The 17,680-nt window shown below is 42.5% G+C and overlaps 2 protein-coding genes and 1 non-coding gene across 8 annotated transcripts in view; 1 reads left to right on the top strand and 2 right to left on the bottom strand.

Moving 5' to 3' along the window:
• Positions 1-11,185, top strand: part of SH3D19 (SH3 domain containing 19) — a 100,582-nt gene extending 89,397 nt beyond the window's left edge. For 5 of the 6 annotated variants that reach the window (XM_033059843.2, XM_033059844.2, XM_033059845.2 and 2 more), the window contains 6 exons: positions 1,551-1,609; positions 5,094-5,281; positions 5,543-5,595; positions 6,056-6,242; positions 6,845-6,942; positions 8,155-11,185. In XM_033059843.2, the coding sequence (XP_032915734.1) occupies positions 1,551-1,609; positions 5,094-5,281; positions 5,543-5,595; positions 6,056-6,242; positions 6,845-6,942; positions 8,155-8,271 (702 nt within the window). In that variant the 3' untranslated portion in view covers positions 8,272-11,185. Of the gene's footprint in view, positions 1-1,550; positions 1,610-5,093; positions 5,282-5,542; positions 5,596-6,055; positions 6,243-6,844; positions 6,943-8,154 lie in introns of those variants that run through there. The other variant, XM_033059849.2, reaches the window with a different exon arrangement.
• Positions 11,186-13,218: 2,033 nt separating this feature from the next.
• RPS3A (ribosomal protein S3A) lies at positions 13,219-16,776 on the bottom strand. Its single transcript, XM_033059447.1, has 6 exons — positions 16,660-16,776; positions 16,307-16,410; positions 15,009-15,196; positions 14,628-14,836; positions 13,957-14,066; positions 13,219-13,382 (listed from the first exon to the last, which is right to left on the bottom strand). The coding sequence occupies exons 1-6, from the start codon at positions 16,719-16,721 to the stop codon at positions 13,261-13,263; spliced, it is 795 nt and encodes a 264-aa protein (XP_032915338.1). The 5' UTR covers positions 16,722-16,776; the 3' UTR covers positions 13,219-13,260.
• On the bottom strand, positions 13,641-13,710 carry LOC116997159. The gene has a single exon (XR_004418108.1). It is a non-coding gene; the product is annotated as a small nucleolar RNA SNORD73 (small nucleolar RNA).
• Positions 16,777-17,680: the final 904 nt, after the last annotated feature.

Below are 17,680 nucleotides of genomic sequence, written 5' to 3'. Positions count from 1 at the left end.
GTGACAGTGGAAAGGACATTGGGCTGTCCACACCAGCCATATGGACATGGAGGAATGCCAGAGTGACACCAGGATGCTGGAAGGTGCATGGCTTGGCACTAAAGACAGAAGTGTCTGTGGTGACACTTCCTGGGCCAGCACAGCTGGCAGAGTGAACCCTGCTGCTGCATAGGCAATATCAAGGATTTGTTAGACATCAGAGAGAGTAGGGTGTCTGTTTAGTTTGTAATGGTGGTGTTGGAGAAAAAATTTAAGATCTGAGAAGTGATGAAGAATAAAAACTAAACTCCTAGTTAGTAGTAGTGGAACCATGCTTGATTCACTTTCACAAGAAAGATTTGTTAGCTAAATTGATTGGTTGCCTTTACACAGACCAACAATTTCGTTTAAAGCTTTTCCTTCTATTGATAGCTAATGGAGAAGAGGTTTTATGTTAAAGCAGTAGAGTGAGTATTTGGGGTCAAATTCAGCATTGATACAGACAGATACAACTTCATAAAAGCGAGGGAAGATGCATTCGTATTTTAGTTGTAAAAGATGATTACCCTTTGAGGGCAAAAATCTTTTGTTTCAGAATTTGGGGTTTTTTTAAAAAGAGAAGAGAGTGCAGTACATGAGGCTAATTATACTTGAGTGAATTCTCCTGTTAATTCATGTCAGATTGCATCTTGATACAAGGCCTCCATACAATACACTACAATCTGTTCTACAATATTGAGCTAGGTAGTAGCTTGGATCTGGACACCTAATACATGGTTATGACGATAATACATGGTTATGACTTCCCATAGAACCTTCAGAGCACCACAGATACCAGCTCCTTCAGCAAGAGCAGTGCAGAGATTATTTGTCCTAAAAGGCATTATGATTTCCCCAAGTGCTTCACACAAACTAATGAAACATTCCTGTTGATTTTATGGGAACTGGCTTATACAATAGTGAGTTGTAACCCAAAACTCTTCATCAGGGCCTCTCAGCACGTAGTCCTGTACATCTCACAGATCACCCTTCATGTCACACCAAAAATATAATTGAAGTCCTCCTGTGATAAAAGACTTGAATGTTGTCTGATATATCTGTGTATTGATTTTTTAAAGTTGTATTTCTCTGATTTAAGTGAGATTTGTGAGATGTATTTTTGTTTGGAGAGCAGTTGGCTACCAAAGCACAGAAGGGAGAAGTGTAAACAGTAGTTCTGTCTATCGTGGTGCACTGTGCTAGTAAATAATTGAGAGCAATTACCAGTTGAGAATTGGGATGCTACATGTAGTAGCATCTAGTCACGTATTCTATCAATCAGTCATGCCACCAGTAGAAACAATAAGCCAGCTTCATAAAACAAAACATTAAATATTGCTCCTTGTTTGCATAAGATCAAAAAATTGGAAAACATGCATAAATTTACATTAATGTGGTCATACATAAGAGCATGCCAATTACAGAGTGTCACACATCTAAAAAACAGATTATTTTAACCAGTTTCAAGTTTATTGTGCTTAGTTGCCATGAGCTTGTAATGGAAGATATAATTTATTGTATTGTCTTATTAGATTGATGTTCCAGAAGAAGCCAACAAGAAAAAAATAGCTTCTTCATCACAATGTATCAAGTGAGTCAGATGAATTTTATTTGCTTTCTCATGTTGATTTATGAGGAATGAAAAAGAAATACTAACTTTGAAGTGGTGGCTCTCTGCACTGAGGTTAATAGGGTTAACAATTTATTCACCAAAATATATTGTAAAAATTAAATTATATGTTTTTAAAAACTGAATGTTTATGATGGGTTTTTTTTAAGACTCATATTTAGGCAAAAAAAGCCTAAAACCATACTTTCATGAAAACTGGTTCCAGAAAATGTGAACCAATCTAATGAATTTCAGCAGCATTGTACATTCCTCTCTTTGCTCCTGGCCTTGCCACTTTCTTCCAGTGTCCTCACAAGATGGAACATGGTAGGGCTCCTACTCATATGAAACAACAAGGTACACCAGGACAGAATATAAAGATACAGTAATTTCACGATTATAAGCCGCACTGAGTATAAGCCGCACTTCTGGGTTTCAGCAACGTTTTGGTTTTTTATCCATATATAAGCCGCATCTGATTATAAGCCGCATGTTACAATACAGAGTGTGATAAAAGGTATCTGTTCTATCACCATCTGTTGAGGGTGGGGACAGTGATCCTTATCTCAATGGCAGATAATCTGCTAATGGGCCATCCATTGAAACCAGGCAGGGCATTGTTCTTTATCTTTTCACACCCCATCCTTCCTCCAGAGAGTCATTTTCTGCTAATGGCCCATTGAGTCCCACTGTGGGACTGATAAAATTACTGCATCCCATTGAAAGTTGCTCCAGCCAGGGGGAAGAGCCCAACATTTCTTACCAAGATAAAAACAGAGGCTTTGGGACACTAAGGGAGCCCCTTTCTCCACTGGACTCCAGAGGAAAACCGGATTTCTCCACATCACCACTGGACCTCCAGAGGGAAACTGCACCTCGTACAGGAGCACTGCTCCAACTGAATCACATCTGTCACTGCAGGAGGATGCAGCCACCATTTAATGGGACTGCTACCAACACCCTGCCTGACGGGGTGTCAGGTTGTACTCTGACTTTGTCAGGGTTTGGAGTTTGTTTCTTTGTAGTACTGTATTTCTATTTTAATTTCCCTAGAAAAGAACTGTTATTCCTAATTCCCATATTTTTGCCTGAAAGCCCCTTGATTTCAAAATTATAATAATTTGGAGGGAGGGGGTTTACATTCTCCATTTCAAAGAGAAGCTCCTGCCTTTCTCAGCAGACACCTGTTCTCCAAACTAAAACAGCAACTTTTTGTTCTTTGTCCATATATAAGCCGCACCTGATTATAAGCCGCACTTTGGGTTCGGACCAAAATTTTAGTCAAAATGGTGCGGCTTATAATCGTGAAATTACTGTACTTTTAGCAGAGAAATCTGTCTGTCCTTAAGGTCTGCAGCTGTATGAATAAATCTGAAGTTCTCACCAAACAATCAAATTACAGTAATTTCACGACCATAAGGCGCACCGGACTATAAGGCGCACCCCTGGGGAGTCGGCAAAATTCGCAACTTTGTAGATCATATAAGGCGCACCAGACTATAAGACACACTTCTTTTTTGCAGCGAGGCTCCACCCCCAGCTCCCCCCACGTGGTTTCTGGCCGAGGCCCCGCCTCAAGCTGGCAGACATTGGCCCCCAGGCCCGCCTGTACCCAGCGGGGCCGGTGCATGCCTGCCACTGCTCCGTGCTGCCTCTCCGGGGCCGGGGCATGCCTGTCGCCGCTCCATACTGCCTCTCCGGGGCTGAGCTATGCCTGCCACCCCTCCATGCCACCTCTCCGGGGCCGGGCTATGGCCACCATTGGGCTATGGCCATGCCGGGGCATGCCTGTAGAGGGGCCGTCCTGCCTCCAGGGGGCCGGGGAGTGCCTCTGGAGGGGCCGTCCTGCCTACACAGGGCTGAGCTATGCCTCTGGAGGAGCTGTCCTGCCTCCACGGGGCTGGGCTATGCCTCTGGAGGGGCCGTCCCGCCTGCACGGGGCCGGGGTGTGCCTCTGGAGGGGCTGTCCCACCTCCACAGGGCTGAGCTATGCCTCTGGAGGGGCCGTCCCGCCTCCATGGGGCCGGGGCGTGCCTGTAGAGGGGCTGTCCCACCGCCACGGGGCCAGGGGGTGCCTGTGGAGGGGCTGTCCTGCCTGCACGGGGCCAGGGCGTGCCTCTGGAGGGGTCGTCCTGCCTCCACGGGGCTGGGGCGTGCCCGCCGCTGCTCCACCCCACCTCCGCTCCGCCCCACCTCCACCTAGCAGCCATGGCACTGCTGGCTCCCCTCACGGCTCGCAGCTCTCACTTCTGGGTAGGCAAATTTCTGAACTTTGTCCATCAGATAAGGCGCACTGGACTATAAGGCGCACTTCCGGGTTTGGGGGAAAATTTTAGTCAAATGGGTGCGCCTTATAGTTGTGAAATTACTGTAATTTCATTTCAGATTTTCAAACAACTTGCACTAATATTTGTGGGCAAGAAATTATTTTTCATGCTATTTATTTCTCAGTGATATTTATTGGATTTCTTAATCATTCATTTCAGGAATTAAAGCAAATTCAGGCAGAGGCTGGAGCAACTAGTGTCAGTGGGATAATTCAATTTTCTTTAGATGAAGTGTGGTTTGTCAGGAACAAAATTTTATTTTAAAAAGCTGCTTCTGCAGCTAAGAAAGAAACAAAGTTCCAGCTCCGTCCTGGAGGACACAGCCTTGCAAAAATACTGAGTGGGGGACAGGGGTGGGAATCAAGCTTCATCCTATGTGTGCTATGTATATATAGAAAGAACTAAAGTCTATTACTGTTTTTTTCAGCATGGCATTTCTGATAAACCAAAGATTTTTTTAGGTTAATTTCTTAAATTTAATTTGTTATGTTCGTAAATAATGAAATCAATTTAAGTTGTGGGAAAAATAATTAGGTTTTTTTCAGTACTGTACCAAAGCATACAAAATTTACCAGATGCATTGATATTTCTTTCTTTGATAGGTAAACTTCTTCCCCTATAAGATTATAGGGATGAATTTTACAGAATAAAGTATTTTAAAGTAGATAAAAACTAGCTTCTTCCTATGAAACCTCCATGTATTTGGGACAAATATACAGCACTCACCCCCCACCCATGTTTGATTACATCAAAATTGGATGCTAGCTCAAAAAACAATCAAACTCTTAACCAAAGTGTGTCAGGACACTTGCTTGGATATAGCCAAAGATATGAAATTGGACAGGTGACCCAGAAACAAGGGGGTTTATTGTTGCTTGGAAGCAAAATAGGGTCTTTCGCAAGATACCGTAACAGCCAGCAAATTGGGATGCATCTGGCTCCTCCAGACTGTACTCAACCTCCTCAGAAAGCAGAGATGTGAACCAGGACTAGCCCCTGATTTTCCACCTGTTCTATCTTCAGTGCATTTTTAAATAATTTTAATTAAAATATCAATCCATATATTGCATGCAATGCTGTCTTATTATTAAGTGGACGGTAATAAAAAAGCAAAGTAATTTTCTCTTTTGTTTGTGCAGAGGTCCAAGATGTGTAGCACGATTTGAATACATTGGCGATCAGAAAGATGAGCTCAGTTTTTCAGAAGGTGAAATGATTCTCCTGAAAGAATATGTAAATGAAGAGTGGGCCAAAGGAGAGCTCAGAAGCACATCTGGAATTTTCCCCTTGAACTTTGTGGAAGTAATTGAAGATCTGCCTGGAACAGGTATGAGTATGTTTGCAAAAATCTTTCAGAGCATGGTTTTAATGCAAATAGGCAGCATATAGGAAAAAATTCTAAAAGGACAATGATTGCTGAAAGGAGGTAAAAAGGGAGGGAAGACTGATTAAAAAAACTCCTCAAAATTAACAGTAGGACTTCTTAAGAAGCTATTCTTAATAATGACTTCAAATATCTAAAATCTGTTATTACTAACATTCTGAATAGACACTGCTCCTATTCTTAAGTTGTGCTTTACTTATGTAGGTACAGAAACAACACTGAAGAATAAAGTGGAGGTTTCATCTTCCCTTTCTCAGGTAATAGAATATAGGCGAGGGCCAGAATTTATGTATAGATTTACAGAGACTATTATAATGTGAGAGTACGCAGTGCTGCATTGTCAGTCTCAATTTTGACACTTGGCCTAAGCTGATTGAATTCAGAGCTTCTGACAAATTAACACTGGTAAATTTTTATCCTTTGCACCAAAGGAAATTCTTGTTAGCTCTATTTTAAATACTGCTGCAGTTATCTAATTTTGAATTTATTAATCCTTTCCCTTGCCACCAGAGATAAAAAGGAATGTGGTTGAGCCTAGATTAAATTCTGTGGTACTTGCTGAAATGCCATTCTGGTCTACAACTGCAGCAGCACTATTGTATTGGGAGGGTGTCAGGACACTCATGTGCTGTACAACTGCTTTCAGCAGCATCCATCAGTGTTTGGGCTCCATTCACACTTCTAAAATTAATGAATCTCTTCTGTTAATTTGAATAGAACAACAGATGTTCAGTAGAGTGGTGTGAAGCACTTCATGATTTTACAGCAGAAACCAAAGATGATTTATCCTTCAAAAAGGGAGACTACATCCAAATTCTGGAGCAAGTAGATTTGGAGTGGTATAGAGGACGACTGAATGGAAAGGAAGGGATTTTCCCAGCAGTTTTTGTTCAGACCTGCTCAGGTACAATGCTCCTACTAGATGGCAATTCATTATTCTTTGGGTTGTGCCAGTCATGACAGCTGTGGGAGAACACACCAGCATCAGCTGCATCACCAAGTCACACACCACCACAGTCTTTAGTATTCTAAGCTAAACTTAAGTTTTGAACCAACTTCTCTAACAATGGCAATATAATGTTCTAGTCAGTAAGCAATCTATGAGGTGACACAGACTCTGGAATGTTTTCCAGTGTGGTTTGGGCAGTCATCAATGGCTACTTTTAAGGAATAATTCAGGAGTATTGATGCTGCTTCATCTTAGAGCAGAAAGAAGGAAAGTCAGCATTTATTATGTATCACCACTGGGAAGTTCAATTTAAGTGAGTTTTAAATTTAGTCTGCTTAGAACCAGAACTGTGAGACTGTTTAATATTATAAAATGAACTGGTGGCAGTAGAGTTTTTTATTCCAGTAGGACAGTGAATTTGTTACAGCGGTAGCAATAACATTTTGACAACCTCTAGCACAATAGCAGAGGAAAAACATGAGAATGACAGGAAAGTTCTCCAGAAACAGATTTATTTCACTCCAGTGCAAGTAAATTCTCTTGTCTATGTCCTGTAGCCAGGGTAGAGCTGTCACAGCCTGGAAGAGGGAAGAAAGGAAAAGCCAAAGCTCTTTATGCTTTTCATGGAGAAAATGAAGATGAGCTTTCCTTCAAAGTAAGTACCTCTCTTAGACCAATTTCCAAGAGGTCTCATGCTTCTGAGGAGTGCTAAAAAATAAGGTTCATCCACTGTGAAAATCGGCCTTAGACAAGAACGACAAAATGCATAGATACTAACACATTTGATTAGTGGTCTCTCTAAAAAACATTTTTTCCCTTATCACTCCTGTTTCCTGTCAGCAAAAATCTTCATTAAAGACACTGAAAAGAGGTCAGGAGTTGCAGAATTTTTGACATGACAAGATAAACTTTATTTTGTAGTACATTCAGTTCCTGATTGGTTGATATGGTCAAGGGAGCCTCTCTTTGGACTAGAAAGAAAACTCTGAGTAGGAAGTAATAGTGAGAGTGGCAATACTGCAGCAGCCAGGCCTCTAAGGGAAGCCTACTACAGAAAAATCTTGAACTGTCAACACAATACATGGGAACAGGGAGAAAATTTAAATACATGCTGAGTGCCCAGATCATACTAAGCATGACCAAGAAACAAAGTGCCCTTGATATTCAAAGTCATGACTTAGGTAACCATGTTCTCAAAAGCAAATTTCTGAGAAATAGTAGACTGTCACAGGAGCTGAAACACCCAGTATTTTCTCTTCTAAAACTAGCAAAATAGTTTCAGCGTTAGAAGCTTGCAATGCTGAAAGGATAGATGATTCTTTAAAGCAGAAAAGAGGACTAGAAAGGTGTAGCATGGACGCAGTGAGAACAAGAACTAGGACCAAACACAGGAGCTGCAATTTAAATGGCCATACTGAGCTATTAGATTGCTTTTCCTTTGTTTTGGAAAGTTTCCAAGTGATAGAAAATATGATAGAAAATACTAGGACTAAATTTAAAAAAAAAAATCCAGTGTTTTAAGAAAACAAACCCTAGAAACACACACAAATAAACAGTAAAGCAGGGGCCCAAGAGCCAGATCTTAACATACCTGGAGAGCCAAAGCAATTTGAGAAGTTATCCAGAAGTGCTCTTCTGTCCCTCCAAGAGTGGTGATTTTCCAGCATAGAAAAGTATTTAGCCTAAGAGAAACTTCAGCTGGTTTTGCCAATCTCCAAGAGATGTAACCAACAGAGGATACTGGCCAGATCTTATTACTCTTCTCTTTGATACTAATTGCTTCTAAATAGGATCAGCTCTGCATGCATTAACATTGCTCAGGAACTTTACACAGTAAGCTGTACTGACATTACTTCTTCTCTTACAGGCAGGTGACATGATAACAGAGCTGGAATCTGTAGACAAGGACTGGATGAGTGGAGAGATACTAGGAAAATCTGGGATATTTCCCAAGAACTTTGTTCAGATCTTGAAAACACCATGAAGTGTTGCCTTTGTACTACTCCCATCATGTGGGAGAGAATGTTTTCTACCCTAAAGGCACAGCAAAGAAATGGAATGTTGATTATCAGTGTTTTGCACTACTTTTTCTAGAGAGTCATGGTAGTATCTTGAAGTCAGATAAGACAATTTGAGTCTTTTATGACAGTGTAGCCATGTTTCACGAATGCTCGGAGAGCAAAACAAGCAGGTTTTTTAGCATTTCCAACTTGGGAAATACTGTGGTGCAACACCATTTTAACTTACATAGCATTCTAGTACGTTTACTCTCTGGTACTACATTTATCATACACAAAGATGCATGATAAATAACATGCATAACATAAGCTGCTTTGGCCTTCCTTGAACTTCTTAAGATCCAAACTTTAAAAAATGTTTTATTACATAATTACAGCACTCAGTATGTAGATGAAGTTTGATATTCAGGTTTCATTACTACTTGAGTTCCACATTAGTAGTAGAATCCACTTGTTTTATGACTTAGAGGATAAGAAAAATAACTGGTACTTCATAGTAGAAAGTATCAAATCTAATACTAGTAAGAGGGGAAATGGAGATATCCTTGTGTAGTATCCTATTCTTAGCCCAAATTGCTCATACAGCAAGATCACAGAAGTAAAATTTTTATGCATTTTGCCTCTTAATGAACTCTGTTTAAATTGGTATGAATCATCTTAGACCTTCCTCTCTTTCCCCAAAATACTTTGCAAGTACAGGTTTAGTTTTTCCTGCTGCCCACTGTTCTTTGAGGACCATCATACCCTTCTTTCCTAACTGAAGTTAGTGACACTGTTTAATTGAGCTTTCTCAGATCCCAGCCATGGAGTAGCTGTATTATTCCAACTATTTGCCCCTCCACTCCCCTCATGGAAGTGGAAAGCCCAGTGTTCACTCAGTCTACATTTTGTCACTCAAGCACTGGAACATATCCTTAACATGAAGTGTATTACACAGCCTTAGGTTTAGTTTTTAGCAGACGTGTTATTAGTTTCCAGTTTGTTGCCACATACCAAATATACTGAGCATCCCTATAAATGGTGTGTCAAGGCCCTAAGGAAAACATGCCTGGCAAGATGTTGCTCCAAGCAACTCTAACCAAGGACTTGGTAAAAAGCAGCAGTGTAGCTTGACTGACCAAGATGGACGTGATTGAGGTACTTCCACATTATAGGAATTTATAGTAGTCAATTCCTATTTGTAACACTTGGCTTCTGACAAAACAATAGAATCCTGATTAACTGCTAGTTCCATCAGACTGGAATAGAAGAAATTATGCTGCAGTTCGTTCTTTCACTACTGCCAGTATTCCATCCTTGCATCGCAAAAAGGAACCAGTAGGCTGATGAGTCACTACTCCAGAGAGCTGCAGGTCACTGGATATCAGGGTACCTTCAACAAGACTTTTCTTCATGGGCTTGGCAGTTCAGGTTGCAGAAGGGCCAACAGTTGGAGGTGGATGGAGACTGAAAAGCAGAATCATCATGATGAACCTTGAGATAGTTTTGTCTTAGTCATCTCCCTGCTGACAACTTCACTGGTATGAGCTCTGAACACCACAGCAACAACTGCCTGCTGCTGTGATAGACTGGGGTGCATCTGAACTGGGGCCTAAGCAGGCTGCAGTGTCACCCTACCCTCCTGTGCTCTGGTTACCATCACAGCAGGCAGGAATAGGCATAGCCAGAACTGCAGGCCTCCCCACAGCAAGGCATGGGCATCCAGTCCCTGTGAGAGACTGGACCTCACCTGAAGCAAGCCTGAGGGACCATTAACTCAGCAGTCACTACTAAGCCACAGAACTTGCTAAGACAGACACAACCCTCCCGCACTTTGTGTTCTGTTGTGTTCACACACAATACTGTTCACACAGTTGGGGAGGGGTGGTGAAGACCACACAACATTTTAATGAGCTGAGCAACTGGACTTCTTCCATTAAGGATTAACATGATAAAGAAAATGCTGAATTACATGCAGTTCTGGAAGGTTGGAAACACAATGGGTACAGCTGTTACTCAGTTTTAGCAGCCCCAGCAAGCTTGTCCAGAACTCCTGTGGGATCACATGGAACTCCACAGCCAAGGACAATTCTTCCCACTCTAAGTTTTCCTGTTAAGAGATTGTAAAGGTTCTTGTTGATTCCAAAAAAAACAGTCATCTCCTGGAGAAATCCAAGGAATAGCCAGGTACTTCAAAAACATACCACAGTAACGTGGTGGTAGATGAGGCTGAAGTGTATGATGTTTACTTACTGTTTGGCAGTTTTCTAATGATTTGATACAAGTCTCAAAAGTAGAACAGATTTTTTTTTTCAATCTCCTCCTTCCCATTTTTACAACTGTATCTTGACCAGTTGTTTTTGTTACTTCACTGAATGTTTAGTCAGTTCTGTTTATTGACAAGATCACTCTGCTGTATGCGATCTCCTCCCTGTGGGGCAGGGCAGTAGCTGCAGCAAGGCCTTTTACTAAGAGCACCGAGTGCTAAGGACTGTTCGCATGGCTGCAGGTAGCTGAAACGAATGCTGACATGAGGGAGATGCTCGGCTTTTATAGGGCAGGATTTTCCTAAGACAATGCCCAACACCATCATGACACCGCATACAGATCACAACATAAAATTCCTAAGGTGTACCAAGAATGAGGTGGAGTGCAAATCTTTAACTGCAGTGTAGTAGCAAATTTCAGCTGTAACCTTGAAATCCAGGCTAGATCTCCATGCTTTAGAATGAAAGTCTCACCAAAATATTGTTTGACCCATTTTCTGGCAATATCTTCAGGAAAATGTCTTTGTTCTGTGTACAATGAGTGTCCTAAATAACCCTTTGTTAACCCAGTAAATTTGTTATGGTACCTCTGTAAATTAAGAATGTATTTAACCAATAAAATTTTTGCAATTAAGTCATGAGGGCATTTTGTCATACTGAGCTTCCCATCTGACATTATTAGGGATCTGATTCTGCTTATGTATTTAGCCCAGCTGCAAAGTAATATCTCACCCCCAGACAAGTAGCCCAAACCCCTCAGAGAATCTGGATGCCTTTAACAGGTTATTCGAGCCTTTGGACTTGGGTATGCCCCACACTCACCGCCTACAGAACCTATAGCATTTTGCTACCTGCAGCAAGCAGCTGTCGCCACAGGGTATCACACACACTGGTTCTCAGTGTGACAACGTTGAGGAAAACATGGGTTCATCCTGCGTGTAATTCAGGTGTGCTCTGCTGATTCATACTCCATGATTTTTCAGCTGGTATTTGTTGAGGAAATACAGAGCATGCACTGTGGAAGACTGTATGAGGCTGTAGGTGGCAGGTTGGACGGTTAGGACAGATGGAGAGATTTGTAAAGCTGGGTCTTGAAACTTGTGGCTATTGCAAAACAGCATGGGTGAAAGGGCCCTGCCTGGAGCTGCCAGCCGCAGCTCAGAGCCCGGTAGTAAGAAAGTAAAGAGTAATAGAGCAAGGGGTAAGAGGGTGGTAAGAGAGGGAAGTAAGAGGTAAAAGGTAAGGGCTTAGAGTAAGACCTAAGAGAACGAAGTTCCCATTACAATACAATGAATTTTTTCTGTGTTAAATATTTTAACTTCTACTAACCAATTTAATACAAGGTACAAAATTTATAGCATTTACATACAGGTTATAAAAATCATTACTATACTATGTTACACTTTAAACTACTCTTTAGACCCCTTCTGCTAAACTAGAAGTCTTTCCTAACTTTTGAACTTGCTCTCCAGCAAAAGGCATTGCTCTATCAAGAGAAAATTACTTTCAGCCAGCCATCCTATTGTCTTCTAGTTATGTAATAACTAAGTTTAGTATCTTAAAAATAACTTTCATTTCAATCTTGCTTATAGTTTCCATATTCTCAAAATCTTTTGCTAAGCAATTATATTTATAAAGTTTTCTTAATTCATCTTTCCCAACAATGCATGGTATTTTTCTTCCTGCTTTTCCCCCACCTGAAATCACATTACAAAACCTACATTTACCCAGAACACCTACATGGCAATGCACTATTCCAAACAATACATTTTAAAGCCTGAAAACACCCCAAGTTCTTGTTCTTACCCCAAATCCTCTTGGACTAACCTTTCAGCAACATACAGTCCTCAGATATGCATGTAACAAAACCTACAGCTTCAAAAATGTGGTTGACTGGGATTCCTGGAAGCAGGTGACACCCACCTCAGCAGTACAGATGGGAAGAGCAAAGTAGCATGATTCCTTCCCCCGTTACAAGATTCTGTGTTGAGCACTCACTACTCTTCCTTCCAGTACACAAAATGGAAAAAATAGAACATATTAAAACTGTAACTTAGAATCACAAGACAAAATCACATCACCTGCAGCATTCTGAAGTTCAAAACCATTCTTCTCATCTTGCCTATTACTTGGTCCAAACCCATAACTGTCAACCAGGAAAAAGTGAAAATCCCTGACATGGAACAGTACAGCCTTTATGGGTAGCAGGGCCCGTTCTTCTGTTCCCCAGTAGTTTGTTGGAACAGTAATATTTTCACTATTTTCCTTTATTTCTTGTCCTAAGCTCTGTGACAACCAATTGCAAGAGCCACCACTCTCAGTGTAACTCTGCATTTTGCTCTCAGGTTTTAAATCACTATCTTACCAACAATTTAATAGGACTAAGTTTAGGTTTGCTGCCCTGTTCTAAACAAAACACATTGCTAGCACAAAAAAACTCATTTTAGCCAGAAAAAACACTCTTCCATTTTTAAGTAAACGTAAGTTGAACAAGAAAAAATGCTGTTAGATAATGGAAAACTCACCTTCTTCCACCCATCCCCACAACACAATTGGAGAAGTACATGAGTACTTTCTTTTTTTAAACCAAGGTTTACCCTACTGAAAACTCATTCACACATCCAGTACCAATACTGTCCAGAAGCAATACAGGCAACCAAACATGAGTTCTGTGTATTAAAACTTTTTATTTTCCAACAATTTTTACTTTCACACAGACTCTTGCACAGGTGGCTCATATCCATCAGCTCGCTCTACCTTAGTGCCTGCCTCATCCCCAGAGGGCTTTCCAGCACCACCACCTTCACCATGCAGCTCCATCAGCTTGCCCACTAAAAAGAAGGAATGACAAAAACAGTGAGATGGACGTGTTTAAACAGTTTTAAATTACTCAATTACTCATCGTACACAAATGAAACCACCAGAACATTTTCTATAAGTAGGACTAAGTCCATTGCAGACAGCTCATGCACAGAGATACTGCTGCACTGGCAGTCAGATGAGAAACAAGGCTATGTAATGAAACTACAAATGACACCTTTTTCTAAAAGGATCTGGAATTAAGAACTACTGCTGCTGCATGACACAGGAATGTCAGAAAGAAGGGAAATGGAATCATTCCACATCATCTGGGACCGAAACATTTTGTCATCATTCATTCCCAAAGCAAAGCTTTTAAACATTCAGCAGCAGTTCCAGGTGAGAATTCAAAAAACTCCAAACTGAATGCTCACTGCTTGGCTTTCAATCCTGAAAGACACAAGTGGGGACAAGGATACACTGTTTCCCTTCTACAACTACTGAAGCTCACTGACACTGCTCTAACATTTTTTTATCCGAAAGCAAACACATTTAAAGGAACTCCTCTCCAAGCCCTCTTTCAAATGTCTGCTGTAAAAGCCTTACATTCAAACTTGGGCTTCTTGAGCATCTTCACCTTGCGGACATAGACATCATGCAGAGGGTAAATAGACTGACATGCCTTCTCGATGTCCTTGCCAATGCTGTCTGGGATCCTGAGAAATGACAGAGCACAACAATGCTAAAATCTCTGCCTGCTTCTGCAGCAGCAACACAAGCTTAAAAAAATCCCTAAGAATACAAAATATTCTACAAAAGTTTACACCATCACTGACAATTTTCTTTAAGTACATTTAGATTCTAAGACATCTCCCTTAAATTGTTACAAGGGATGTATTGCAAGTATGCTCATTTTTAGAGCAAATCTGCAAATTTTTGGAAGTAATCAGCACACTTTGTATCAGAAGAGCATTCACAGCCCCAGTAGATCAGAATTGCAACTTTAGTCTGTAGAAATGTGAACCACAAATTTTCTGGAAAGGTGATTTTACATTTATGCAAATGTGACAGTGGATTGAGGTCAGACAGGATGCAAAGACTAAGAGAAACCATTTGCAGAAAAGGGAGATTGGCTTTTCTACACGAGGGACTCCTTGCCTGGTCTCTGACAAACAGCTCGGGATGCACCAGCACTCCTCAGGCACTCAGCAACAACTAACCCCCAAACAACAATTTAAACTGTAGGGGAGGAAAAAAAGAACACGGCCAAAGCTTACAGCTTATTGACAACTTCCTTCAGGTCATTGGTCTGCACCTCCCGGGTCATGATTTCCATCATTTTCTTGCGGATCTGACGGACCTGCTGGTGCTGGGCATAGGAGGTCTTGCGGATTTGGTTATTGCGCTTCTTGGTGAAGCCCACACAGAAGAGGCGCAGCAGATACCCATCCGTAGTTTTGACATCCACATGAGCTTCAATCATTGTCTGAAAGAGAAAGCACTGAACATTTACCACCCACACAGCAGACAAGCCGTCCAGCCCTACGCACCCAACAGTGTGATGCTGATGGCACTTCAAATATGGCTTTGCCAGGCACCTGCGCTTCCCTCCCTCCCTGAAGGCACCAGCAGCAACGAAGACCTTGTTTCTTACACACCTGCCATTTTTTGACCATGGAGCACATTTTGTCCCGTGTGAGGTCCATCCCATGGAAGTTGGTCAGACAATTTTTGCCCTGAACATCCTCAGTGATCAGTTTAAATTTGCGAAAGGCAACCTCATCGTTCTGCAGATCAGCCAGGCTCACTTCAAATACACGGCCCTTCAGCCCATCAGAGGCAATTTCTGTGTGATGAACAGAATAAAACACCTTAGATTAACATTAGAAGCACATTCTTCAAATCAGATACTGAATTCCTGCTGGAAACCTGTTCTCTAATGTTTTCTAACGGTGATCACAGAGCCACAGCAAGGTTGGAAATTCCTACCTTTGGGAAGAACCATTTTAAGGTAATAGTATCAGGTGTGGGATATGAACAGCAGCATACAGCATATTCTATTCCATGTAATAATGCGGTTTAAGCATAAAGGAGTTACTAAGTATTTCGAAATTATAAACACTAATGAAAAAAATTAAACATAAAAAGTCACAAGTGCTCAGCAGAGAATAAAGCAGCAATGAACAGCCCAATACAATCATTTCACAACTCCTCCTCCAACAAGGAACCATTTTAACAACACTGGCTGGTTCACACTTCATTTGGCAGTGACCCTTATTTTATGTTTCATATGTTTCAGTTCAAAATAACAATTGTCATCCTAACTTTGAGTGCAACCAGCAGAGCATCATAAAGCAATTTAGCCATTCTGCATGGGTAAGCTTCCAAAAATAGATTACCTCTATCATTTGTAACAGAGGGCTCCTCTTCCTAAGGTGTGCCAGATCATATAAAACCGAATTTACCCTCTAGTGATACATCAGTGCTTACATTGAGTCGGCAATTCCAGCTCTACTGTTTACCCCAAACCTTTAAATTTCAAATATTTCAGTGTCTTGATGTGCTGGTCGTTATCCTATTAGCACTAAGGTCTCCTGTGGCACTGTCCCACATTTCCTCCTGTGACAATTAGAACTACTGCTTACTTCTTGAACTTCTCCTAACTTGCCAGGTTACCGAGGAGCTCATTAGAAACTCCAGGCCCTTCCTTCCATGGTTTGGCATTCTTGTACAAACAAAGGCCCAGTGTATGAACGTCCCTGCAGCTAAGCTCATTTATTCAAACAACTCGGTCAACCAAAAAAAAAAAATCCACTATTTTAGCTTTCAAATTCGTAACAGTACAAGAAAAAACAATTTTTCCGGCAGTTTTTTATCCAAGAAGTTTTTTAGCCGCTTGGAGCTAACGCATAGAGCAAACACAATCACCTATATTGCACCGATCCCAACTACTCACTAGTTCCTTGAGTCCTGGTGACAAGCGTCTTCCCGATGTTTCGGATATTAAACATAGCCGGTGCTTTGACATCGTACCAATCCTTCTTGGAGAAAGGGTCGACCCTTAAATCAAATGAAGAAGATTTTTTGGCCGACTTTCTCAGGCCACACGGCTGCAGTAAGACCTTCCTCTCCGAATGCTCGCGGCTTCTCCCGCCCCGCCAGGCCCACGCACGCGGACGCCATGACAGCATCGGCCCTGCTCCAGCCGGGCCACCGTCGCCATCCGCCCAGCATCCCTGGCATCCCGCCGCCGCGGCGCCCCACCCGGTGCCCCCAGGCACCCCCCGCCCGTGCCCCGGCGGCCCTTACACTTTCTTCTTGGCGCCCTTCTTGCCGCCCTTGGTGAGGCGCTTGTTCTTCCCGACCGCCATGGTTAGGCCCGCGCCGCGGAAAGGGCGGAGCGTGAGCACTCCCGCGAGATTATACGTGAGCGGTGCTCGCGCGAGACCTATGAGATCTGGGCCGACTCCATCGTCTGGAGCTGGGGCGGCCCGCCCGGGACGTACCACGGCGGAACGGTACCAACGGCACGGGGGAGGACGGGGGGGAGCCTCGGCAGAGCCCGTGCCCGTGAGCGCCCCCGCCTGGAGCCTTGCGGAGCGCCCGGCCTAGGACAGCCGATCCCTGCGCCCTGGCCCGGGACTCCGGGCTGGAGCGCAGCGCTGCGCCGGAAATGGGGATGCACGAGTGGGGCCGCTGTGCGGACGGGCAGAGCCACTGCCCGGGTTCACTGCACCGACTGTGCCCGGGTGAAAGGCAGGTGCCACCTCCTGCCCATTCTGATGTCTTCAAGCCGAATTATCTGTCCCCAGGCTGAATCTTGTTACCTTTTGTAAACATAACTGATGTCGTCTGGTATTTTCTACAACGGAAATTGCTTAATGAAGAACTTTGTATTTCAAGAATCTCATAAGAGTGCGTGATATAAATAAATATGTATCGATAGACGAGGAATATGCATTAGACAGGCAGGCTCATGTAAATTTTACTGTATAAAAGATGTAACTTGTTACCCCATAGTGTGTTTTATTTGTCAAACCTCCACCTGCATCTTGCGCAGAATAAACAATGTTTCTTTTCTAAACTAGACTCCTTGTTTAGAGAGTTCTTAAACTTGGCAGCTTTCCCAGGCCTTGGGTCACCAAGGCTACAACCAGAGGCTGGTGGTCTGGGCTGCCCCAAATACCCTGGCCAATTGCTCCTCTCCCCATCACACAGGGAAGGAGGAGGCTCCACTCAGCCCCCATGCATGGGCAGGAATAGGACATGAGAAAACTGTGCCCAGGACAGTGCCAGGCAGTTGGGACTCTCCTGGGACAAGAGGTGTACA

Source organism: Catharus ustulatus, chromosome 5 (assembly GCF_009819885.2).
Source record: "Catharus ustulatus isolate bCatUst1 chromosome 5, bCatUst1.pri.v2, whole genome shotgun sequence".
Lineage (NCBI taxonomy): Eukaryota > Metazoa > Chordata > Aves > Passeriformes > Turdidae > Catharus > Catharus ustulatus.
The sequence above is the reverse complement of the archived record's forward strand: the minus strand, read 5'-3'. Positions and strand labels throughout refer to the sequence as shown.

Bases quoted from the DNA above. Each gene is read 5' to 3' on its own strand.
- RPS3A (XM_033059447.1), bottom strand. From the start codon at position 16,721: ATGGCGGTCGGGAAGAACAAGCGCCTCACCAAGGGCGGCAAGAAGGGC. The intron at 15,197-16,306 runs GTGAGTAGTTGG...TTCATCACACAG, and splicing joins CACCAGGACTCAAGGAACTA to AAATTGCCTCTGATGGGCTG. The intron at 13,383-13,956 runs GTAAGGCTTTTA...CCTTCTTTTTAG, and splicing joins CAAGAAGCCCAAGTTTGAAT to TGGGCAAGCTGATGGAGCTG.